Source organism: Nelumbo nucifera, chromosome 1, assembly GCF_055504915.1.
Source record: "Nelumbo nucifera cultivar China Antique chromosome 1, China Antique-T2T, whole genome shotgun sequence".
Taxonomy (NCBI): domain Eukaryota; kingdom Viridiplantae; phylum Streptophyta; class Magnoliopsida; order Proteales; family Nelumbonaceae; genus Nelumbo; species Nelumbo nucifera.
In genome coordinates, this window is record NC_142649.1 from 156,113,953 (window position 1) to 156,140,864 (window position 26,912).

Here is a 26,912-nt window from a genome sequence, read left to right on the forward strand (position 1 = left end):
AAGACCTCACCACTATGCCATGGAACTCATGGAAAGGTTTTTCAGATAATCAAAAGATTCTTCGAGGTCAAACGACACAAACTGATTCTGACATTCTGCCTATACTCCTAAGCTTAGCCAATCTTTCTGGAAAAAGAGGAGCTAATGCAGATGAACTATTCACTGTATAAGAAGGAGCAATATCTGCAATATCATCCTCATTTGTTCTTTCGATGGAATCAAATTACCATTTTGGGTTCGAAAATTGGAGATTACGAAGTCGAGAGATGGCATAGGAGTGGAAATCGAGAGCTGGGTTGTGGAGAATGAGGCCCGGTTCGATCGGTCATCCTTCAAATCGAGCCACGAGTCTTTGCTCTTTGGTGGCCACTCGTCGAAGAAGTGGCGAAGAGGTTGTTGGGGTTGCTCTTCTCTCTCCATCTTCTACAGCCCTTGGGATTTGAAGTCGGCATCCAAAACAAAGCAATGCTGCTCTTGCTGCTGTTTTTGCTGCTTCGAAATGTTAGTAAAGCTTTTCAACTGCGGCTAAGAGTAGTCACCTTGTAAAGCAGAGCAGCACCTCTATTTGGATTGAGCTAGCGGTGTAAATCGCCACGAATTATCAAGCAATGAATCTGGTGCACTCGTAGCAGTCCCAGAAGTTTTTGAAAAGAAAGCACACTCATCCACCTATCCCTTCAATCCATGAAAGTACCTGTTCTTTTTGTTCAAATAACCAGAGAAAAATTAATATACCATTGTTGGGTTTTCAAGAGGACTAAGCCATTAGTTTTGTAATTTTGTTCTATACAAACCCATAATCTTTGTCGGCCTGAGAGTAAGATCTTGAGTCCAAGATCAAATGGGTATTGTAGTTGTTTTGAAGCGAGAACCCATTGTCAGGAGGTCTAGAAGAGGACGAATGGGGATAAAGGAAGGGATGATGTAATAAGAATGGTGTTGGAGATTGGTTTTAGCAACAACTGATGAAGAGAGTGAAGGAAGGGAATAAGAAGAGGAATTTGCAGAGGAGTTGTTGGTAATGGCGGAGGGGTTTATGGGTATTGATGAGATTGTTGTAGGGGTGTTTGCCGTAATAACTTCCACAGGCTTTCTTGAACGGTTTCTACCCCTGTACATGTGTCTCTCGCAGTACGTTGAATCTGGGCATGTTTCTTTCGAATATCTCCATTTCTTTCCATCCGTTCTCCTGCATCTCCCTGGCTCAGGGTCTGCTTTCCTGCCAAAACTCATCTGAAAACAGTCCCACCCAATTGCAACAATAGATACCCAGATCCCTTTTTTACCATATTATATATATATATATGAAAGAAGCACTGAAAAATCGACTCAAGACAAGGGTAATATGAGGATTAAAAAATATTGCTAGGGCAGATTTCATCGGAAGGGGATCTTTGTCATGAAATAAAGTACAGGGGGGGGGGTCTTTGTCACAACATAAAGAGAAAGAAAACCACACCAATATCTACCAGAACGGGGAGTATGCATCTTTTGTGTTTGTTCTATTACAAAAAAAAAAAAATACAAGTTAATGTCTAAAATGAGAGGAATTAAGTACCTTCGATGTATCTGCCAGAACAATCATTGGCATTGAAAGAGAACATAGGTTAAGAGAGAGGAGTGAGAGACTAAGATTTGAATTCGGAGTAAAGAGGGAAGCTCACTCACTTTTTTGGTGAAATGGGAGCTAACGGGATGAATTAATGGGGGTCCCATTAACTCCGCAGGAGGCTGAGGCGCTTGCATGTGGGAGGACAGGCAAAGTCTTATAATAGCGTGGGACGTTTTGGGATGCAAGTTTGTGGGGGGCAGATTTAGAGGGTGTTTTGTAGTATGGATGAGAAATTGGTGGATGTGTACTGGTTCATACCACACTACAGTTCACAGCTGTTCTGAACTGTGGACAAATTGTGTGGATTGGATCAGTTCACACCTATAGTAGTGTTTTGTAGGTGTGGTCAGTCCACATCACACTTTTTAATTTCATGTATCTCATATACATTTATGAATGATATACACCAACATTTTAAAAAACGACCCAGAAATGGAACCGTTCTAGCCACCAGTTTTTGGGTTGACGGTCTATTCTGACAAACAAATTAAAAAATAATAAAATAATAAAAAATAAAATGGTAAAACCGTTGAATAGGTCGACGATTCGACTACTCGGGTCAACAGATTTTTTGTCAAAAATCTGGTTTGGGGTAAAGCGGAACCGCTTGCCTGGACGTTTCTGGGCCGAACAGTCCGACCGTTCGGGTCAACGATGGTTCGAAAACCTTGATCTACACAGTTAATCATAAATATCTAATTTTTGCATTTTATATGATAAATATAATGAAAATGCATTAATGAATTGATATTAACTTATAAATATTAATTGTTTTATAAAAACAATAGTAAAATAATTAAAAATTAAAAATTATTTTATTGATAAAACATTAAAATTAAAAAAAAATAAAAAATCAAGTAAAATAATTAATATTTTATTGATAAAAATATTAAAATGTGAAACAAACAATAGGGTTTTAGTTTTTTAGGGAAAGTGTGAAGTAGGGGATCAAAAATCAAGTGTGAATGGTCCCTAATGACAAGATTTTGCCATGGATAAGAAATCGGGGTGTGGATGCCGGATGGGTGGCTAACGGACTAAATAGAGGTCGGATCTAATCCCAACGAGGGTTTAACAAATGGGGATAATAACCATTCCACTTGGACATTGAAACACCTTACTATGGAGGACAAGGGAAATGATCAATGCAAAACTGAAAAGACTGTTGTGACTGGTTGTTGGGATCTGGACTTGATCCAAACTCGGCTGAACAACCAGTCATGAATTAACGTGAAAGTGTTGCCGCAATATACAGTGGTTGAAGGAGTAGCATATGAGATCACATCAGATGTTTTTAATACATGAGGGGGATGTGCTGTGAGGCGGTTCCTTGTGAAACAGAGATGTGAACTCATAGCCATATACCGTTGAAGGTAGATGTGGCCAAAATTTTCTGTGTACAACGATAGGATTGGCAATTTTGACTCCAGTTCATTTGATCCACTTAACTCACGCTTTGAAATCCATTCATTGTATTGGTGGGTCCATATGTTCATCACAACCACACCTTTTCCTCTCCTTTTTGACACGTGTTTAATTTCTTATTAAATTAAAAAAATCAAATTACACTTTTAACCATCTTTCTCTACATTAAATATTAAATTCATCTTTCTTTCTTAAATCTCTTTAATAAAATAAGGGTATGATTGGATAAGTTGATAGAGTTAAAGAGCAACCCAAACCCATCCCAAAGCACAAACCTTGGGTAGGGCTACATACAAAGATCAAAGCCTAAGTTTGCCACAACCAATTTCAAAGGACAAATTTCTGAATCTACTTCTTGTTTCGGGCAGTGTCTTAATTGGCTGAAGCTGCCACGTGAGCACTTTTATGGCCGACGTCATCGAACCACATCGGTGCACTACTCACTTGTAGGCACAAATAATCTCGCCATCAAATACCTCGGCAAGAAACAGTCCTACACGGACAAGGATTCACGTAGTCTCCCAAAGATAAGCGCCCTCGCCAAGAAAGGTGGAGCATCCTAACCCCGCAAAAAATCTGTTTGGATATAGCAAAGACACTCATATATTTAAAGACATCTCTCCCTCATGATAAAGGATCTTCAACCCTCTGGTCTCTTGCTATTTTCTTCGGCTTGGACCAGCTCGGCTCGACCAACTTTATCACCTTGTTATTGACTTGAGAGCGTCAGAGTGCCTTATCAAGAGCCTCATTTTCCAGCCTCTGATTCTTTCCTATTTACATACCTCAATGTATGACCTTATCCTTCCATCTCCACTTCATCCAATTGACAAGATTTATTTGTTGCTTATTCTATTCATCACACTTCGAATTAGACATCATTTCTACCACTTATTATTAGTTTTAAATTGTAATAGATGTGATTTGACTAGGAGATATAAAGTTATAAAGAAACTTGTATGTGTGGATGAGACTTGGAAAAGAAAACTCTAGTTGCCCATGTATTTAGTGTTTCCATGTACGTTAGTTCACCCAACAGTGCTTCCAACACTAGGGGTGATCATTTTTATTCTATCTGGCCCAGCCCAGCTAGAAAGTTTCCAACAGCCCAACATTTTAGACCCACGTGAACCTCGCCTGGCCCATCCCATGATCATTTCTATCTAACTATCTAACCGATGCTTTTGGGAAGAGTCCCATTGATAGTCCAGGTTGTTGAATTAGACAACCAATACATATGATACATATATCACAATATTATATGAAGTATGATATACATTTTATGCATATGTTTTGGACTCAAATACATTGTATGGCTCAAATGTACAAAAGCCATTCATCTATCGTCATTTAATTAGAGATTGTAACCTTTTATTTTGGGAATAGTCACACAACCTTAAAACTTTCATTTGCCACAATGACCCACCCCAACCTTTAGATTTCAGCACTTTGTCTCCACTATTAACCTTTCGCTATTAAACTTTTGAAAAGTTTTTTATTCGATTTTATGTACATCTATACTGCTTATAAAAGTGCCAATGAGGTATTGGGTTTTTAGAGAAAAATTCTTTACTAAAATACCCTCTTTTTGAATTTAGTAAATTTTTATTGGGAGGGCATAAACTGTAACTAAAATAATATTATTAAGTACATTTGGTTCAAATGGATAATTCCCTGATTTCATAAATAATTAATATAAAACTAGAAACATAAAAAATACAAAATAAAGAAAATTTGAAAAAATAGACACATTTCTATTATTATATATTTATCATATTAAAAAATAAGTATGATAAAATAGACATAATTTTATTAATGATGGACATGGAATATATAATGTAAAATCAATGGAAAATGAAACAATTTTCCTATCTAGGGGGTGCGTTAATGGTTGAACCTTTTAGGTCAAATGAGTTAATCCATAATGTATAATTAAAAATAATTTTTTTAAAATAGAATAGTATAAAAAATATTAAACAACTTCAGGCACAATTATAATATTATATATTAATTATATAAGTAAAAATAAGTATGATAAACAATAACTGTTTTAGTAGTGACATAAATGAAATGCAAAATTTAAAGCTAGTCTAAAAATGAAACCATTTTCATATCTAGATGGTAGGGGTGGCAATTTTCTTCGTCCCCGATGGGTACCCAGGCTCCCTAACCCGATGGAATCAGGGATGGGGGTAGCTTGGTGGGGTCGGGGTTGGGGGTGGGGCTACTCATGAATCCCCGGTCGGGGATGGGGAATGCAATCCCCGCCCCAACCCGTCTCCGATTAGTATTATATATAATATTATTATATTATATTATATTATATATTATATATTATATAAGTATAATAATTATTAATTTATTTATAAAATAGTAAAAACTAAAAGTCTAAAAAATAATTCAAAGAAATCAAGAAAACTTGAAAAGTTGGAAAACCCTTAACCCTCGACTAAACAAGTTACCAATCTTCATTTCGATAGAGAAGACTCAAGAGAGGTGACTGAACCACAAAACCAGTAAACCCTAGCTTCGTCTTCGTCGCCAATTCGCCGACTGCCAACCGCCGTCGCTGACTGTTGCCACTGCCCACTCGCCCGCCGGACATCGAACAGAGGAGAGGCCAGGGAACTGAGGAAGAGACTTCGTCTTCGTCGTCGATTTGTAGACCACTGACCTTCATCATCGTCGTTGTCGCTGTCACCCTTCGGATTCTCTCTCATCAGTCATCATCAACATAAACTCTCCCAAGTCCCAACGATCCTCTCTCCCTCTCTTAGTTTTGGGGATTCGGGTCTCCGATGGGGAATTCATCCCCATCGGAGTCAGGGATGGAGGGGGATTCCTTTCCCCGTCGGGGATCAGGGACGGGGATGGGGGGTGATTTAGGGATCGGGGTTGGAGATGAGGCATGTACTCCCCGCCCCGAACCCGTCCCATTGCCATTCCTACTAGATGGTAGGTCAACGATCTAAATTATCATAACTAAGTAATAAAATATATGCTTTGTATAAAGCATTTCGATACACTTCTAATGTTATATATTCATCATATTAAACAAAAATAAATGCGAAAAATAAGAATTAATTTAATAATGATGAAAATGGAATACATTATTTAAAATCAATCAAAGCAAAATGTTTTTTTTTTCCATCCAATTGGTGGGTTAGTGGTTCAGTTGTCCATGTCAAATGGATAAACACATGATGTTGTAATTAAATAATAAAATACATAAAATTTTAGAAAATGTAGAAATTTGTAGATAAATTTGGGCACATTCCATTTAATCTAATCAATTAATTTGATCATAATATTAAAATCCAATATTCAAATAATATGTTGGAATTACATCTCCTCTTGATAAATAAGTAACTTTTATTATGTCATAAATGAAATAGCAAAAAATAAAAATTTTTAAACATGCAATAATATTATATATTCTTCATATTAAAAAAATATTTTTAAAAAATAAGAATTATTATTAATAAAGATAAAAATGATTAAAAATACAAAAAAAAAATAGTTAATGTCATAACCAATTAATAACCTATTTTCTGGGTTAAATAAGTTGGTGGTTCAATTAATAAGGCCATTTGGTTGTTGATTTTTCTTTATTTTTTTCAATGAATTGATTTAAGTTAAAACATTCATCAACTGTATTAATATTTTTTGGAGAAAGACGGTTAAATCCAGGATTAAAATTTATAGGTACAAAGTACTCTTGGGGTAGATACCAGCTCGGAATTAATTTCAATTCAAGATTTGGCGTTGATGCATAAAATGTGGATTATTTACATTTTGAATGTTTATAGCACTGCATGAAAATAAAAAATCTGCATTGTGCCTGTCCAAGAATATACCCTATCAATGTGGCAGAACTTTGCTTGGAGCATTTGGAAAGCTCAAGAGAAATAGCATGATTCAGTTTTCGATGAGAGAGAGAGATTGCCAGCGTCTATCAGAGAGAGAAACCGACGAATTATCAAATTTGGGTTGTTGATGGAAAAGAGGGAGAAAGCCTTAAAAAAATTTGGGGAAATGAATCCCAACTTGGCCGAGATCGGCTTCAGTCAGAGCAAAATCCATTCAAATACTGTTCGAACAGCAGCCTTGCAACGAAATTATCTCCGCACTTTTATACTTTATTTCATGGGAAGATATTCGCAATGCAAGGCTATGATGGCTGAATCCTGCCATATAATAACCATTAAGCCCTTCTTTTGCATTATCTTCAAAATTCAAGCCAGACAACAAATTACAGCTGACATTATTAGATTTGTCTTATACCTTGATCCAAATGTCAAGTGGCACATATACGTGAGAGTTAAATCTAATTAGACTGGATCAGACGGTCAGAAATCATGTTGCTCATCTTGATCGATTTTGAATTTCTCTCTAATTTCATCACCTTTCTTGTTTCATACTTTCATCAGTCAGACAGTCACCGCCCTCACCCCAATTCCTCAACAAAAAACATCAGACGACAAAGAAGAAGAGACACTGTTCAAGCATCCCTCATCCATGGCTTCCTCTGCAACTGCTTCAAATTCCATACCTTTGTTCAGAAAGCTTGTCTCTGTATATACGTTCCTCTACTTTTTGTTTCTACAGAAAATATTACAAGCTCACTGCTGATAAACTGTTTTTTCTCCGCTTTCAGAAAGAATCCGGTCTCCCTTCTGTATCTCCATCACCTTTCTGCATTCAGAAATGCAGGAAAAAAGTTCTACGCCAGTTGTTGCAGTCATGTCGCCTACGCAGTCAGAGAGGGACCCTTCGACCACTGGTTCAGTTGGGTTTCTCTCCTATTCCTCTGCGTCTTCTTTATATCCAACTCACTCATTCTTTTTCTTTCGTTTAATGGTTTGTCAAAGTCATTCGTTTGGTTGTTAAATTGATTTCAGGTGAAAACTGGAATGACAATGACAGAGAAGATTTTAGCAAGGGCATCCGAGAAATCCCAACTGAGTCCAGGTGCGACTGTCTAGGTGAACGTGGATGTCTTCATGACCCATGACGTCGGTGGGCCGGGGACGATCTCAAACTTCAAGAAGGAGTTCGGAGAGAATGCAAAGGTGTATAATTATTAGCTTCATGCATCACCTTGAAAAAAAAAAAAAAGACTGAATCGAACTGTTTTTCCATCGGTAACTAATGTTTTCAATCAAGATTGTCGTCGAAACAAGAATTTGACCAACATTTCTTACTAGATAATGATTTTCCAGTTTACTGCAGTGTTGTAGTTGAGTTCAAAAGCTTGCATATTTCTCTAGTTAATGGCATCATGTCTTCAGTTTCTTTAATCTCATGAATCTGAACCTTTGATTCAAAATGGAAGGTTTGGGACCGTGAGAGGATTGTTGCTATACCTGATCATTATATATTCACTAGTGATGAACGTGCAAATCGCAATTTGGATGTCTTGAGGGGTTTCTGTTTGGAGCAAAATATCAAATACTTCTATGACATCAAGGATCGCAGTAACTTCAAGGCATGGTTCTATAGTATCATCTGTTTTTCTTTTTGAGTTTGATATCAAGTCTTCCCTATCAAAGAGTTTATTCACTTGCTTTAGATTGTGCTCCTGTTTCTCCTTAATGATTCTGCAGGTGAACCCAGACTATAAAGGTGTATGTCATATAGCTCTTGCACAAGAAGGCCATTGCAGGCCAGGGGAGGTGTTCTTTTTAATCAAGGAGTCACCAAAAATTAAATTGTTGATAGATACATTTAGTTTCAATTCTTGTTTTGACCTTTTGAACCACCCACCAGGTACTTTTGGGTACAGACTCCCATACTTGTAATGCTGGAGCTTTTGGGCAGTTTGCTACTGGAATTGGCAACACTGGTGCAGGTTTTGTGATGGGCACTGGCAAGCTCCTTCTGAAGGTATGCGAATACACGCTTTTTTTGTGTCTTACTATTTCATTTTTGTTGAAATAACTTATTCCTAGTGGTGTAAACAGTATCTGAATATCTGATTTCCCATTCGAGTGAGATTTTGACATAATCAAACCAAATTCAGATAATTTGAATACAGAACTTGTCGAATTTGGGTCATGAATATGGTCTGATTCAATCCCATAAATATCCAAACCGATTATAGCATCAGTATATATAAGATGACCTAAATACCCTTTATTCTTTCTAATAAAACTATAGTACAGAGACTTATTTCTTAATTTTATAAAGGGTATAATGGTAAAAGATAATTTGATCTGATTCAGAATCAGATATTTGATTTAATTGGTCAAATTTGAATTCGATTGGCCTCTCTAAGGATCTGTTGGATATTGAATCGAATTTGAATGCAGTTATGAACTGATTCACAATTTGCTCCATTTACACCCTACTTTTTTTTACTATGACAATTGTCTTGTGGACAAAGAAAAATGATCAACAGTTGTTAGTTTAATAGTTTTGTTTTATTCAAAATTGGGTCAAGATTTTTAATCTTTGTTCATTTATTTTGGATCAAATATTTCCTGTCAATTGCAGTGCTACCTTTCTATTATTTTCTTCTTTTTCTATTCTTTGATCAATAACAAGAAATTTTATGAAAGATCAATGACAACATTTTCATTTTTCTATTTCTTCACTCATTTATAGGGAATTGATCTACAATGGACCTGCTATTATACATTTATACTACAATAGTGGGAAATGGGAAGGTGGAATAATATGGATTGGTGTAATGACAGCCCGGTGTGCCGACTAGCCATAGGGTGTTTGAACTTGATGTTTGTTCTATCATTGTTTGTACATTTTATTCTATTATTTTTAAGTTTCTGATCATATTACTGATCAAGAAAAAGTGGATATTCATTAGTAGACTTAAACATAGATGTTCAAATTGCAGGTACCCCCAACATTGAGATTTCTAATGGAAGGTGAAATGCCCAATTATTTGCTTGCTAAGGACTTAATTTTGCAAGTTGGGTTTCCTAAAATACCACTTCAATGAATTACTGTAATAACTTTTCCCCTCTTCTGGAACAACCCCCCCGGTTGCAACATGGTGTGATAAATATTCTCACTTTCAGTTCAGTATATTGAATGGAACTGAGTACTGTTACAGATGATATTTTTTCTGACATAATGGAATTTATGTTGTAGATTATTGGTGAAATAACTGTGTCTGGTGCAACATATAAGTCCATGGAATTTGTTGGCTCTACTGTTGAAAGCTTTACTGTAAGCACCCTTTTAAAGTGTATATTTTTGGAAGCTACTGGACATGGCTTTTTAATTTTTTTTCGCTCCACTTGAAAAATGGAAGAAAGGATGACATTGTGTAACATGGTCGTTGAAGCTGGGGGAAAGAATGGTGTTGTTCCTGCTGACAGTACTACATATAAGTATCTTGAGGTTAGTTCAATTGGTTCATCAAGTATGTTTGGATCAATGGTTCTATTTTTGAAACAAGACATATATTTGATCCTGCAATGCAAGAGTTGGTCTTTCTTTCCTTTTTGGTGCTTGGTAAACTAAATGTGGCTTAAGCTTATTGTGATGTCGTTCTTCACAGGGTAAGACATCAGTGGCTTTTGAACCACTGTAAAAGTGATGATAATGCAAGGTATAACAAAAACTTGTTTTTTACTCATCAAAAAGAAAAAGGAAAAAACAAATACAGGTTTTAAATTTTTTATCTATTTTATTGTCCATGAGTGTGATAATCTGTCCTTTGCTTTTTATTTCCTACTTATATCATGAGGTGGTTGTTTATCTTTCCTCTGTTATATTTCTGTATATGTATTCATTTTAGAGAGTATTCATCAAGAACTAATGAAGAGAGCATGTAATCCCAAACTCCAAAGTACAAAAATGAATTTTATTTAGTTAGATTTTTTGGTAGTTACTGAACAATTTCCATCACTTATGTCCATTTTTTTGACAGTTTTATTTTATTTTATTTATTTATTTATTTTGTGATTTGAGGGCTTACAGTTCATTTTTCCTTTATGTTGAACGGTTGAAGTATATCAAGTGGGTCTGCAATCTTGGAAATGACCCAAGCCTACTTTCTCATATTTGCTTTTTGTATCCACAATTCAGGCATTTATATGGGCCCAATTTCTGTTACCTACTCCAAATAGGGCTTGATTTCCAAGTTCCCAATAGCATTTATGCCTGCAAACTATTCAAATCTCTGAAATGTGTCAAGCCCATCTGTAATATCTGTTTATATATCATAATTTGGACCCAAATGACCAGATCTTGGCAGCATAGTTCATGGTATTATATTAGTAGCATAGACTGAAGTTAGAATTCATTCAAAAGTTATACTGCTGTTGCTATGTCCATCTTCAAGACTTAAAGTAACTAATCGTTAACAAGAGGACATTCCCAGGACAATGTGTTCTATGCTACATTGTCCAATTACAGCAATTATATGACAGGACAAGGTGTCAGATACTGAATGTTGGAATAGACACTAAAATTGAAGTATATGAAATGTATCGGTTTTCAACTTGCTAAGGTGAAAAAATGAATAATTTTTCTTGTATAAAATAAATTATATGGTTTTCAAGAGAAAAAAGAGACCATAAGAATTTCCATTATTCCATATACCCTATTAATAAGGTATAGCACATGTATGCTGGCTTCTTTCCAATATAACTAGTCATAATTATGTCCTTCAATATCTCTCTTAAATTGTTTTATTCAGTTATTCTTCTACCTAAGATTGACAAAGCCATTACTTGGTTTCTAGATTTTTATCTGAGTACAGGTTTGATGTCTCGAAATTGGAACCATTGGTGGCAAAGGTGTGGTTTTAGCTTTTATAACTTTTGGCACATCAGTTTCTGAAATGGAATACTCTCTCTCTCTCTCTGGCAGTTAACTTCTTATTAATTATTACAATCAGTGTTTAACAGTCCCTACAGCTTAGCCCAACCCTCTTTCCTCCCTTTGTTTGAATTTTGTTACATTATTTTATTCTCTCATTCATGCACTACATCATACCTGTATCCAATATTATAGTAACATAGATTTTTTTCCCATATTTTTGCAGCTACATTCTCCTGAGAATCGTGCTTTAGCAAGAGAATGCAAAGATGTAAAAATAGACAGGGTATATATTGGCTCATGTGCAGGTGGAAAGACTGAAGATTTTATTGCTGCAACCAAAGTTTTTCTAGCTTCAGTAAGGAGCTGAACTTTTTAAATTGCCACATAAGTTTTGTTAACCATTAATATTCTATTCTTGTTTTCTTTTTCCCTTTCCCTATCACTTATTTTTTGCTATCACTTCTACTGTATCTTGCGTGAAATTTTAGTTTTTATATTTCAGCACAATGCGCTCACAATTAACAACAAAATAATTGTATTTCTATCAGGTTTGTAAGAGAGTAGTTATAATCTTATATAGAAAAAACATACAAAGTTTCAATCGGTATCCACAATTAATTTGAGGATGCACAACTAATGATTTGAATTCCAATCATTACTTGTGTATATGATGGAACTTGTCCCAATTTGTTCCTTCATATAGTAAACCAATGTGTTGGAAGTCTAGAAGTGGAATGTGAGAATTTGGGATTCAGGTCTCTAGTGAGTTTCCCAACTAATGATTTGAGTGGTAAGTAGAGAATCAAAGTACAGAGTGATTTTGTTCTTGACTACCAATTACTATTTATGAAGTCTTTAACATCAAGCAACGTAATAGCTATTTTTGCATGCTTGTGTGACCGTGTCTATGGAAATTTCCCCTTTTCCCCCTCCATTTGTGCTTATTATTTTCAGTTTTTACTAGCTGTTTGCACATCTTATGGGACTGGATTGGAAACATAGTAAAGGAGACCAGGGGAACAAGATGGGAGCCATGGTAAAGTTGTGAAATTCATCTTTCTCCCTTTCTGTTTTTCTATTGCCTTTAATTGTTGATGTGTTGGTTCCTTTAAAATTTGTCATATATGGCAATTTCATGATTTTAAATCTTGAAATATTTGACCTTTTTAGACCTAAGATCAAAGAAAAGATCTTAATTTCACATTTTTTTGACAATTTTATTATTTTCTGATTTTCCTTATCTATATAATTTGTTTTTACCAACATTGATATTAAATTCAAAGTTCAAGATGAAATGGAGTGAACAAAACCTTGGAATGCAGGGAAGATTCTGAAACTTGATCCATAATTATAGACAAGATAATTTACATTTCTGTATAGGGGCATCGATCTAAAACCAAAGTTTCATATGTAATTCCACAACTTAAATCCATGGATGCTTTTTCTCATCTTAGATGTTGGGTATTGACTAATAGAAAATAATTATGAGTTCAATAATTTAGTTAGACTATATGATATTCATGGGTCAATAGGGATCTATCTACTTGTTGAATGAGGTTTTGTTAGCCTGGTCTCATTTCTTAATTTGGGTGTAGAGAAACTGATTCAACATGATATTGAATTTAATTTACATTATGCTCAATATTTTGTGCTTTGAGTACACAATTTGTTTTAAGCAATGTTTTGTAAATCAGACTGGGCATCAAACCAGAAAGGGGCCCAGTCTGGTTTCCCAGTTTTAACCGCACAGTTGAACCTTAGAACCAGCAGAACTGGATGTTTTTCATAAACTAATTTAGAGACCAGTTTCAAATGTGCATTGATTTAAAGGTGTTCCATTGGTCTTCATTCCCTCACAGGCACATGTGATTGCTCATGTAACATTTGTTCATTTTCTCAACTTTATGCAGGGGAAAAAGGTGAAAGTACCAACTTTTCTTGTACCTGCCACCCAAAAGGTTAGTAAGTTTTCTTTTTTCCTACCATATTCTCATGGAGAAGAATTTATATTTCAATTAAGAATTTTATAAGTAGTATGAATAGTATTCTAATTTATTAAAACTTCTTTTATATGTCTGTGTGTGTGTGCACGCGACTGTGTGCGTGTGTGTATGCTAGGTTTGGATGGATATATATAGCCTCCCAGTTCCAGGATCTGGTGGCAAGGCATACTCGCAGATATTTGAAGAAGCCGGTTGTGATGCACCTGCAAGTCCTGGTTGTGGTGCTTGCTTGGGTGGCCCTAGACACACTTATGCACGTATGAATGATCCCCAGGCAAGTTATCATTTTCTTAAGATTCAAATGTTGTTCATTAAATGGATGCAAGAACTGAATATCCATCCTAAACTACCATTGCATATTTCCATTCTACGAAAAGAAAAAAAATATAATGGAGCCAGATTCATCCCATAAAGATTAATATGACAAGCCTTAGTTTCATCTTTCTCCAAGAGTCCAGTACCACATATTCATGTGGTCCAATATCTCATCCGAATGGGATCTATGACTGGTATTGTTGGGTGAGTTCAAATATGGAACAAACTGGATAGTTAACAATTGCCCATGAATTAACTGTTAAGAACTACTAAGATTAATTACCTCCTTTAGCGTTCCATGAACCTGTGGGAGATCAGAAGGGTTAGATACTTTGATTGGTTATAGTGGCGGCGGCAGAACTTTAAGATTTTGTCCCTCCTTTCAACCCTTGTGTTCTACTGCTCTCTCTTCTCTTTTTCCTCTCTTCTCTATACTTTTTCTTCTATTTTCGAACCTGAAATCTATTAGAGTTCAAGGCTGATAGCAATCTTGAACGTCTACTTGGTATTAGAGCTAGGGTTTCTCATGTGAGTTTAGTCCAGCCGACCACATGAGAACCATCTAGGGCTGGAAGCTGAGAAAGTAGAGTTCGTTGACTGATTATTGGAGATCGCCAGAGGGTTTAGCAGCTGTTGAAGACTTGACACGGTTGCAGAGTGTTGGTGATCAAGAAGAATTAGAGAAGGCTAGGGTTCGGGTAACCTTGGAAGGCAGCGAACAACATTCTCTTGTAAGTTATTTTATTTTCTAAGAGAAGTACTATCAGAGAAGATAGGTTGGACCTATCTAAAAAGGGTGGCTGAACCACTCTAGGGTTTTCTTCTTTCTATTCTCTAGGGTTTTGTCTTAACTCTACGGCAAACCCTAATGTTGGGCCGAGCCTTGTGATCTACCTGTGAAGCTCTTCTTAAGTTTTCTCCTCAGCATTTTTAGGGTTTCATATTAACCCTACTACTAGTCTTATTTGTACGGTACTGCCTAGAATGTGCGGTTGAGAATTCTTTTTTTAAGGACTGATTAAAACCCTAATTCTGCTTCAGCATATCAGATTATTTTCCAAGCTATTTTCAGATTTTTTTGGGGTTTCGAACTCTTTTAAGGGGTGAAAACTGTACGGACTATTGCTGTTGTGTTTGTTAATTGGTTTCATATCAGACTTATACCTGTTTCATGCACATATACCGTGAATACAGATTGGTTCTATACTGATTTTTGATTGTGATTGATAGTCCAAGTGTTGTTCTTTGACTGTAGTAACCCTAATTTTTGAGACTACTGGTTCTTGATCGAAATGGAGTTTAAAAATCAGGCAGAAGACAGTTTTGGGAACAACAGTTATGGTGGTGTTTCTGAGACAGGTTTTCAGATTACAACCGTAAGATTTGATGGATCAAACTATTTGGAATGGGCCTAATCAGCCATGATGGCTATTGGGGGAAGGGGTAAATTAGGGTATCTCTTGGGAGATGTGAAAGAACCCTCCAAGGGAGACCCCATGTATACCAAGTGGGTCCAAGAAAACTACTTGGTTATGACATGGCTGTGTAATTCTATGCAGTCTCATATCAGCCGAAATTACTTGTGGGCAAAGACAACCAAGGAGATATGGGATGTTATGAAAGAAACTTATTCCCAACCCCTTAATGTTGCCAGAGCATATGAATTGAAATGTGAAGTGAATACTCTTAAACAAGGAGAGAAACCGGTTTCGGTCTACTTCTTTACCTTGAAGTCCCTATGGCATGAGATTGATCACTTAGAGATTCTTGAGTGGGAGAGTCCCAAAGATGCACAAACCCATAGAAAGCAAATCGAGACAAACTAGGTGTTTGAGTTTCTGGCAGGCCTGAATTCAGAGTATGATATTGTGCGGCAACAGATTTTGATCAGAGATAGTGTGACCCTCTCCCAAGCATACTCCTTAGTGCATAGTGAAGAGACCAGGAGGAAAGTCATGATGCAACCTCAGCCTCTTACACCGGTCCTTGTAGTTGTTAAACCCAAATTAGGGGGTGATTCAGAAAGGAACAGGAAGAAGGAAGATAAAAGGGATGTGGTATGTGAGCATTGTAAGAAACCCAAACACACAAAAGAAACATGTTGGAAGCTACATCCTCATTTGGTCCCGACAAAGTTGAGAAGAAAGAAGGGTAATGCTCATGTGGCCGTGAATACTGATTCAGTATCCTCGTCTGGCACAAAAGGCACACCCTTAGAGACCTTAGCTACAGTTCGGGCTGCTCTAATACAGTTGGAAAAGGAAGTTGGGAACTCAGCTTAGCCACCACAGTCACCATCAGCCCCTGCCACATCTACTTTCGCACATTCAGGTACTCGAACCTCAGCCTACCATGCCTCAGCTCCAACTACTACTGAACCCTGTTGGGTAATAGATTCAGGTGCATCCGACCATATGACTAGCTTGCCTTCATTGTTTACCACTTATCATTTATCTTTTGGTAGGGATAAAGTATCTATTGCTGATGGCTCTCTTGTCCCCATTTCTGGCAAGGGTGACATCAAGCTATCGGATACTATCTCCTTGTCTTCTGTCTTACATGTTCCTAAGCTTGATACTAACCTTCTTTTCGTCAGTAGTATTACCAAACATATGAACTGCTCAGTAACTTTCTTCCCTGACTGATGTGCTTTTCAGGACCTAGAGACGAAGACGGTGATTGGGACTGGCCGTGAAACGAATGGGATCTATCTGCTTGGGGAGAGTTCTCGTCGGGAAGAGTCAGTGGATAAGAAGTCACTTGTTTCTCAGAGTGTGAATCCGGTTATTTATGCTTTAGCATAACCGATTGGGTCATTTGTCTTTTCGGTCCTTAAAGAGTTTGTTTCCTACTTTGTTTGAGTCTGTTGAGTTGTCCCAGTTGAAATGTGAAAGTTGTGAGTTTGCTAAACATTGTAGAAACTCTTATTCATTGAGTAATAAAAGGAGTAATAGTTCTTTTGGTATTGTGTATACTGATGTTTGGGGGCCATATCACATCCCTTCTATGGGTGGGTACAGATATTTTTTGTTATTTGTTGATGACCATACCCGGTTTTCTTAGGTTTATCTTATGCGTTCACGAGATGAGGTTCCCACCCTAACTCAAAACTTTCACCAAATGGTCCTAACCCAGTTTGATGCCAAAATCAAAGTTCTTAGATCTGATAATGCAAATGAATACTTTGCTAAGCCATTGGCATCTTACCTTCTTAATCATGGGGTTATCCACCAGAGCACTTGCCTTCATACACCTCAGCAAAATGGAATTGTGGAAAGGAAGAATAGGCACATCTTGGAGGTGGCTAGAAGTATTATGTTTACCTCCAATGTCTCTATTCGCTTCTGGGGTGATGCTATCCTCACGACGGTATATCTTATTAATCGGGTTTCTTCCCAGGTTCTCGATATGAAATCTCCTTTTTCCCTTCTATACCCAAATGAGGAGTTATTTGTTGTTCCCCTTAAAACATTTGGTTGTACCTGTTTTGTTCAGCTTCTCGGACCCCATCACTCCAAGTTCGAACCAAAGGCCTCCAAATGCATTTTTCTTGGTTATGCACAAATTCAAAAGGGTTATTGTCGCTATGATCCTGTCTCAGGGAAGATATTTGTCTCCCTGGATGTCACTTTCTTTGAGGAGACACCCTATTATTCCCGGGTTTCTCCTCAGGGGGAGAGCAGTGCGAGTGGGGATTTGGGTCACTTTCTTCAGGGGGAGCGCAATGAGGGTAGGGTTAATACTTTTGGGGCTGTTCCCTTACCTATTCCATTGGGTGATGAGGGCTACAATAGTGAGAGGTGGTCAGAGGTATCAGGAGTTGAGGGTCTATCACAGGCGATGCAGGTAGGTTGATCCCGGTCATCAGCAGTCCAGGCCAGCTCCAATCTCTTCTATGGCTCCAAGTCCAGGTATTACAGTCCCAGGGGCCACGAAGACTTCTTCCACTGTTGCCACTTCACCTCCTACAAATGACCTTGACCTTCCCATTGCCGTCCGTAAGGGGAAACGACATTGTACCACATCTACAACCCACTATATTTCCTAGTTTTTATCCTATGATCGCCTATCTCCCACCTACAGGTCCTATCTTACTTCTGTTGCCAATGTCCCTATTCTAAGAACAGTGCAAGAAGCCCTATCCGTCCCAGAGTGGAAAGATGCAATGCAAGTTGAAATTGATGCCCTGTTGAAAAATAACACTTGGGAGCTAGTTGATCTGCCCAAAGGAAAGAAACCAGTTGGATGCAGATGGGTATTTACTGTGAAGCACAATGTGGATGGCTCCATTGAGAGGTATAAAACTCGGCTAGTTGCAAAAGGGTTCACCCAGACTTATGGTATAGATTACTTGGAGACCTTTGCCCCAGTAGCCAAGATGACCACCATTCGAGTTCTATTATCTCTTGTAGCAAGCCACACTTGGCCTTTGTACCAAATGGACGTTAAAAATTCTTTTCTAAATGGAGACATGTAGGAAGAGGTTTACATGCGGTTGCCTCCTGGATTCAATAGAGACAGGTAAGAAGGTTTGTCGGCTCAATAGGACAGTAGAAATATCAGCCCCAATTTTTTAGTTGACAACCCCAATTTTTAGCACCTATAACAGCGCAAGGCCAACCCTCAAATTTAGGTATGTCATTAGATGAAAGAGTTAAGGCTCTAGCTATTAATACTTAGCAATTTCAGTAGGAAACAGGAGCCAGCATTCAGAATTTGGGGAACCAAATCAGCCAACTTGCCACTTCCATTAGCAAGTTGGAGGCGCAGAACTCCGAGAAACTACCATCACAAACGGTAGTCAACCCAAAGGAGAATGCAAGTGCAGTAGTGTTGAGAAGCGGAAAGGAGTTGCAGCCTCAACCAAGCTCACCATCGAAAGCAGCTAAGGGAGACAAGGAAAAGGAGAGACACGGGTCAAACGAAGACCCCATTGAGGTAATATCTGGTCCCCCTCTCCCTAAGGTTACTAATGTTGTTATACCACCCTTTCCTAGTAGGTTGCAGAAGTCCAAGAAAGAGGAATATGAGCAAGAGGTGCTAGAAACCTTTAGGAAGGTGGAGATCAATATCCCTTTGTTAGATGCTATAAAGCAGCTCCCAAAATACGCAAAATTTTTGAAAGAGTTATGCACTAACAAAAGGAGGCTACGAATCGATGAGAAGGTAAGAATTGGAGAGAACGTTTCAACCGTGATCAAGAGGACCTTATTAGAAAAGCGTGCTGATCCAGGTATGTTCACCCTACCTTGTGTGATTGGCAATAAACGAATCAAGCGTGTCATGCTAGACTTAGGTGCATCTATCAATGTCATGCCATACTCGATTTACTGTGCCTTGAGATTAGGTCATTTAAAAGAAACTAGAGTTGTTATTCAATTAGCTGATCGTTCTAATGCCTACCCAAAAGGGATTGTTGAGGATGTATTGGTGCAGGTTAACAATTTAATTTTTCCAGCTGATTTCTACATCCTGAAGATGGAGGATGATACAGTCACAAGTTCAGCCCCACTTCTATTAGGCAGGCCATTCATGAAAATGACCAAGACCAAAATAGATGTGGACGAGGGTACCCTCTCCGTCGAATTCGACGGAGAGATCATTAAATTCAATATTTTTTAAGCAATAAAATATCCAAGTGAATGTCATTCGATCTGCTCTATTGATACCATCGATTCGATTGTGCAAGAAGTCTTTGGAAAGGAGGACATGGATGATGAACTAGAGTTCAATGCACAATCGAACAAGGAAGAGGAGTTCGATGCATCCTATGATAGTCCGGTACCAATGCCGGAACAAGAGGTAAGCAATTATGATATTCCATCGACATTTTCTCACAAAAAATTGCTACCTTCTGTTTTGCAGGCTCTGGAGTTGGAACTAAAGGCCCTACCTGATCATCTTAAATATGCATACCTGGGCAAAAAAGAGACACTACTCGTGATCATTGCGAAAGGGTTGACTGAGGAGCAGGAGGAGAGGCTCATCAAAGTCCTAAAGGAACATAAGGCGGCGATTGGTTGGACCTTAGCCGACATAAAGGGGGTCAGCCCCTCGATTTGCATGCATACGATCATTTTGGAAGATGGCGCCAAACCTGTTAGAGAACCACAAAGAAAACTCAACCCGGTAATGAAAGAGGTAGTAATGAAAGAAGTACTTAAACTGTTAGATGAAGGGATAATTTATCCAATCTTGGACAGTAAATGGGTAAGCCCTATTCATGTTGTACCTAAGAAAACTGGGATTATTGTAGTAAAAAATCAAAATAATGAACTAATTCCCATGAGGGTACAAAGTGGCTGGCGAATGGTAATAGATTTTCGAAAACTTAACCTGGCCACTCAAAAGGACCACTTTCCCCTACCCTTCATCGATTAGATGTTAGAGAGATTAGCAGGTAATGCCTTCTTTTGTTTTCTCGATGGGTTCTCAGGATATTATCAGATTGTTATTGCCCAGGAGGACCAAGAGAAAACAACCTTCACTTGCCCATTCGGCACATTTGCTTACAGACGAATGCCCTTTGGTTTGTGTAACGCTCTAGGCACTTTTCAAAGATGCATGATGAGTATATTTTCTTATTTTATTGAGAAATGTATTGAAATGTTCATGGATGATTTTACTGTCTATGGTGATTCGTTTGATGACTACCTAAATAGTTTAAGTAAAATTCTGAATCGGTGTGTGGAAACAAATCTTGTCTTAAACTATGAAAAATGCCACTTTATGGTGAATGAAGACATTGTTATTTCAGCTAGAGGAATAGAGGTCGACAAGGCCAAGATTGATTTAATTGTGAGCTTACCCTACCCTACAAATGTTAGGGAGATTCATTCCTTTCTTGGACATGCAGGTTTTTACGGCAGGTTCATAAGAGATTTTTCAAAAATTGCCCTGCTATTGTCCAATTTGCTGCAAAAGGATGTGCCTTTCAATTTTGGTGATGAGTGTAAGGAAGCATTTGGCAAACTCAAGAGGTTGTTAACAATTGCACTCATTATTCAACCACCTGATTGGAACTTGCCTTTTGAGATCATGAGCGATGCAAGCAACTATGCGGTAGGGGCTGCTCTAGGTCAACGAATTGATGGGAAGAGCCACGTCATCTACTATGCTTCCAAAACATTGAATGCTGCACAGAGCAACTACACAACTACTGAAAAGGAGCTACTAGCTATTGTGTTTGCTTTAGATAAATTTCGATCATATTTGCTTGGCTCTAAAGTAATTGTATTTTCTGATCATGCAGCTTTGAAATACCTGCTAGCGAAGGAGTCAAAACCGAGGTTGATAAGGTGGATACTCTTGCTCCAAGAGTTTGATTTAGAGATTAAGGATCAAAAGGGAACTGAAAACTCGGTGGCGGATCATCTAAGTAGGTTGGTGAAAGGTGATGACTCCTCACCCATCTCTGAGTTGTTTCCTGATGAGCAATTGTTTCACATAAAAGGTATGGTTCCGTGGTATGCTGATATTGTAAACTACTTGGTCACCGAAATTTTGCCTAATTACCTTAGCAAATCCATGAAAAACAAAATCAGGTATGAGGCAAAATATTATGTATAGGACAAACCCTATTTATGAAAATTTTGTTCTGATCAAAGGATTAGGAGGTGTGTCCTTGAGGATGAGCAGATGTCAATTCTAACATTTTGTCATAATTATGCTTGTGGTGGATATTTTGGGCCAAGGAGAACTGCTCGAAAGGTCTTAGATAGTGGGCTGTATTGGGCAACCCTATTTAGAGATGCATACTTGTTTTGTAAAAATTGTGAAAGATGTCAGCAAACAGGTACACTATCTCGCAGGAATGAGATGCCCCAAACCCCCATTCTTATATGTGAAATATTTGATGTTTGGGGTATTGATTTAATGGGACCCTTTTCTCCCTCTTGTGGTTTTGCTTATATACTTTTGGTAGTCGATTATGTTTCAAAATGGGTGGAAGCAAAAGCCACCAAAATTGATGATTCTAAGTGTGTTGTAGGGTTTATCAAATATAATATTTTCAATAGGTTTGGCATTCTCCGAGCCATCATAAGTGATCAAGGGACCCACTTTTGCAATAGAACCGTCGAAGTCTTGCTAAGGAAGTATGGGGTGCATCATCGAATTGCCACTACTTATCACCCCCAGACTAACGGACAAGCTGAAATTTCTAATAGAGAGGTAAAGTCCATCTTAGAAAAGAAGGTGAATCCGGGAAGGATTGGAGCCTACGTCTAGATGACGCTCTCTGGGCATATCGAACAGCTTACAAAACCCCAATAGGGATGTCCCCTTACAGGTTGATTTTTGGCAAATCTTGCCACTTGTCGGTCGAAATTGAACATAGGGCCTATTGGGCAATCAAGCGATGCAATATGAATATGGAAGAAGCCAGAAAAGAAAGGAAGCTCCAATTGCAAGAATTGGAAGAGTTGAGGTTAGAAGCATATGAAAATTCAAAAATCTACAAAGAGAAGACCAAATTGTTCGATGATAATTTACTCTTAAGAAAACAATTTAAAATTGGACAAAAGGTCTTAGTGTACAATTCTCGACTCCAACTCATGCCAGGTAAGTTGCGTTCCAGGTGGATGGGTCCATTTATTGTGACTAATGTGTTTCCTTATGGTGTAGTAGAGATCAAAAGTCTCAATACAGGTAAGGTTTTCAAGGTGAATGGACATCGATTGAAGTGGTTCCATGAGGATGCAATTGTCTCCTCTACGGTAGACATCTCATTGGACATTCCGCATTATGCATCGAGTTAAGGTAGCAAAAGATGACGTCAAGCATAACGACGTTAAACAATTGTGCTTGTGGGAGGCAACCCATTGTGTTTAGTTAATTTTGTTATTTTGTTTGGTTTTGATTTTTGTGTCTAGCAGTTGACTTTATATCTGAAGGAACCCAACAAGGCGCATAGGGAAGTTCCCCCAAATCCTTCTACTATATGCATAATCACATACATTGGGGACAATGTATAATTTAAGTGTGGGGGGATTAGGGAAATCTGGTGGAATTTGGGATAACCCTAACATGCTTCGATCATCACTTCTTAACCTTGCATTTTGAAATTTCTGCTCTCTGGAAGCTTATCCTTGAATGATTTCAACTCATCAGTTATCATGTGCTTAGGCTGAATAGATAGGATAGGATGCAAGCAGGACTAATTGAATTTTTCTTGGCTGCATATGGTACCTCATTATTTTAATCGATCAATAGGCAAGATGCATATAAATTGTCCGCATAAGGGCTTGATTGATTTTCACATAAATATCTGTCAAACATGGTTTGATTATTCTAGAATATATGTGTTAGGCATGTTGAGACCACAATCGATGAGTTCATGGATCGGATGGTGATGCCTTGTGATTCGTTCTAGTTCAAAAAAATAATAATAATAAAATCATGACTAATGTGAGATGGAGCATAAAATGCACTCACATTTAGAAACGAAAGCAAGGGTGAGATGGAGCATAAAATGCACTCACCCTAGAACTCCAATCCCATTCTCACCTTCAGACCCTTGGAATTCATACTAAGTTGTGGAGATGTGATACATAGCAAGCTTATAGCAATAACACACATTGTTTTGACCTAAGAAACAAAAAAAAAAGATAATTGAATCTGGATGAATTGGTTTGTTAAAGCAATGGGTACTTGTTCAGTCCAAGAAGGTTTAGTCGACGAAAGGCTTGTTTCCTTGACTGTCGATTTAACTTGGTACCATGAGGAATGGTGATTTGTGATTACTCTTGGACGAGAAAAAGGGAGAAAGAGATGGAAGGGGAAGGTTTCCAAGTCTGGACTAAAGCATGCAATGGATCAAGCTTTATGTTGAGAGAAAGAGAGATTAAAAATAAGTAGGTAGTTTCTTTTGTTTTGCTTGAGTTTTGCCTGTCCGAGGACGGGCTAAGTTTAAGTGTGGGGGGATTTGATGAGACTAAAAAGTACCATATTTTTATCCCCTAATATTCACTCTTTTACATTTATTTAGCACTTAAATGGACTCATTACTCTTGTATTTGGATTCAGGGAAAGAAAGAAGGCAATTGGAAGAAAACAGGGCAATTCGGATGATTTTGCACAGTTTCAGCAACAGTCAGTAATCTGGGCATAACTCTCAATTTTGGACTCCGAATTGGACAATTCAAGAGGCATCAGAAAGATGAAAGAAAGGCCCACAACTTTTATGTTTTGGATTTTGACAGATTCGGTTCGCATCGAATACGAAACCGGGCCTGAAGTCGGAGCAAGTTCGCAGCCATACTCATTTCACAGCTAAAGCCCAACTCGCAAAAGAACCTTGAAGCAGCCCAACTCGAATTCAAGAACCAAGAGTCCCAATTTCGAATGTAATCTCCAGAGAGAGAGTCTTATCAAATCTAAAGTCTTGAATGTAATCCTAGAGAGATAAGAAGATTGAAATCAGATCATTAGATAAGAGATAGGATAGGATTAGTTCAAAGCAGATCAGGACTCCCTGAATTTAGGATGATCTCCTAGAAGGAGTTGGAAAACAACCCTCTCCCTCAGCTATATAAAGAGGGGGCGGACCAGCTCTAGGTATCACTCAATCCAAGGATCCAAGAGATCATCAAGCAACTCAAGCTACCTAGAGAGCAGTTCGACCACTGAGAAGCAAAGCATGGAGAGTTCGAAGATCATGAGCAGCTAAGCTTTTCTTTTCTAGTTCAAGGGGGGAGGTTCGATTGTGCCATTGTGAGGTTCTGCATTTAATTTAAGATCTTGCTTTTTAATTCAAGTATTCATTGGTTATTGTGCATATTTTCATTGGATGTTAATATTAATTAGTTTGAAAATTTAATTAATGTTGATTTTCCTACTGTGTTATCCATAGTTCGGTGATCCGTAATTGTCACGAATAGTGGTACAAGTAGTAATTAGGTTAATATCTTTCTGGGTCAATTGTTCGTGACAGCCTTTGACCAATGTATTGACATGTTTTAACCTAAAGGGAATCGATGGAACAAGATTTGATAATTGCAACTATCTCAATTGTTGTTATCTTGGTTTAACTATTTTCACAAAGCTTAATGCTATCGCTAGTTAATATGGAACGCTATCGTACCCAGTTAAGTAGTGATAAGTGTTGATCGAATGCTGGGTTTGGTCAGCTGAATTAGAAAAACACAAGGTTTATTATGGCTATCCTAATAAACCTAAGGTTAAATGCTTGAATTGCAAGACTATCAGAGTCTACCTATGATCGATGGTCAATTGACTAACCTGAACCCTTGAACCAGAATTCGGTAAGACTGATTTCTCTTGTTTGTTTAGTTTGTTATTACTCTCTTTTAAGTTCAGTTATTTAATTTTCCCACTCAGTGATAATATTCATTCGGCTGAGAGATTACTGTTAGCTCCTTGTGGGATTCAATCTAGTACCACTTTTACTACAAATATTTTATTGTGGGACTAGTACTAATTTTGAGGGCTTCGACAACCCGTCATTGGGAATGATAAACATTTATTCCCAACTTGAGGGGGAGTGTAGAGAACACTGATGTGGACCCCACAACTATGGTCCCACTGTGTTCGTAGGGTAGAATGTGTTCTAGTCATCCTAGGGTTAACTAGTGGTCAATCTATTATTTCAGTTGTTATTTATTTCAGTTTTATTGTATTCTATTTGTTATGTAAATACTAAGGGCAGATCTGTCATTTCCATGTAATTAGCATAACTTATAAATACTAAATAGAAGTGGCGGCGGCAGAACTTTAAGATTTTGTCATTCCTTTCAATCCTTGTGTTCTATTGCTCTATTTTCTTTCTCCTCTCTTCTCTATACTTTTTCTTCTATTTTCAAACCTGAAATCTATTAGGGTTCAAGGCTGATAGCAGTCTTGAACGTCTACTGGATTTAACATTTCAGAGAAGACACAGACATTACAAGAACTGATATCAGAGATGGTTAAGGTTGAAAAGGTACAGAAGATGCAAAAAGGAGAGAAAAAGGATTCCACCTTTCCAGAAATCAGAACTATGAAAACAGAAAGCTGTTATTTCTGTTGTAATATATACTGAAACCATGGATGGGCTGCATCCACAGTTTGTTCATGAACGAATCAGTGAAACAATGAACCCCAGTCCTCTGTATACCTTTAGATAATGCTTATGAAAAACCAATGAACATTCTTTTGAAGATGCTTTTAAATTTAGTGCTGTGACTGCAATTTACAGGTTTGTGTGTCAACAACAAATAGGAATTACCCTGGCCGAATGGGGCATAAAGAAGGTCAAATATATTTGGCTTCTCCATATACAGCTGCAGCATCTGCTTTGACTGGCTTCGTAACAGACCCAAGAGAGTTCTTGCAGTAATTGACTTAAGCCAATGACAATGTATGTTATGAATACTACTGCACTTGGTGTTGTAGGGGTTATAGGAGAGTTTTGGGTTAGTAATCCAACAGTTTTTTTTTTTTTCATTTTAGATTTTTTAAGTGAAGTCCCTAAATCTATATCAGAATAACTTGGTCCATGAACCATTCTCTCTGTATGGTGCCCTCTTGTTTTATGGAATTTGAATTCATCTAGTTTTGCGTCTGCCCCTATTAAGTATTAATCTTTGATTTTATGCATACTAATTAAAGGACTCTCAATTATTTCGTTGAGAATTACATTGATGCCAGTTATTGAAGCTTTATCTTAACTATTTTTAGTGTCACAGTAAAGGAAAAAAGAAACTGAGAGAAAACTGAACTTAATATTAGGGCTAGGGTACAAAAACAACGACGCTTCAGCTGTA

At 37.6% G+C, this 26,912-nt stretch overlaps 1 protein-coding gene across 23 annotated transcripts; it reads left to right on the top strand.

Moving 5' to 3' along the window:
• Window positions 1-6,983: 6,983 nt before the first annotated feature.
• Window positions 6,984-26,665, top strand: LOC104602875 (3-isopropylmalate dehydratase large subunit, chloroplastic-like). Of its 23 annotated transcripts, none has more exons than XM_088894831.1 (15): window positions 6,984-7,825; window positions 7,939-8,109; window positions 8,426-8,525; window positions 8,644-8,712; window positions 8,807-8,923; window positions 9,894-9,968; window positions 10,151-10,228; window positions 10,347-10,402; window positions 10,563-10,613; window positions 11,751-11,805; window positions 12,054-12,185; window positions 12,795-12,866; window positions 13,741-13,788; window positions 13,949-14,107; window positions 20,014-20,996. In XM_088894831.1, the coding sequence occupies exons 2-15, from the start codon at window positions 8,048-8,050 to the stop codon at window positions 20,527-20,529; spliced, it is 1,590 nt and encodes a 529-aa protein (XP_088750957.1). In that variant the 5' UTR covers window positions 6,984-7,825; window positions 7,939-8,047; the 3' UTR covers window positions 20,530-20,996. The 23 variants fall into 23 exon arrangements, with proteins under 23 accessions (XP_088750957.1, XP_088750955.1, XP_088750958.1 ...); XM_088894829.1 differs by having other exon boundaries at window positions 6,990-7,825; window positions 8,373-8,525; window positions 20,014-20,991; XM_088894830.1 differs by lacking the exon at window positions 6,984-7,825 and adding an exon at window positions 21,005-26,338 and having other exon boundaries at window positions 8,026-8,109; window positions 8,373-8,525; window positions 20,014-20,277.
• Window positions 26,666-26,912: the final 247 nt, after the last annotated feature.

Coding starts and splice junctions, on each gene's coding strand:
- LOC104602875 (XM_088894829.1), top strand. CDS start 8,041: ATGACCCATGACGTCGGTGGGCCGGGGACGATCTCAAACTTCAAGAAG. Junction 10,403..10,562: donor CTACATATAAGTATCTTGAG/GTTAGTTCAATT, acceptor CGTTCTTCACAG/GGTAAGACATCAGTGGCTTT. Junction 12,867..13,740: donor GGAACAAGATGGGAGCCATG/GTAAAGTTGTGA, acceptor AACTTTATGCAG/GGGAAAAAGGTGAAAGTACC.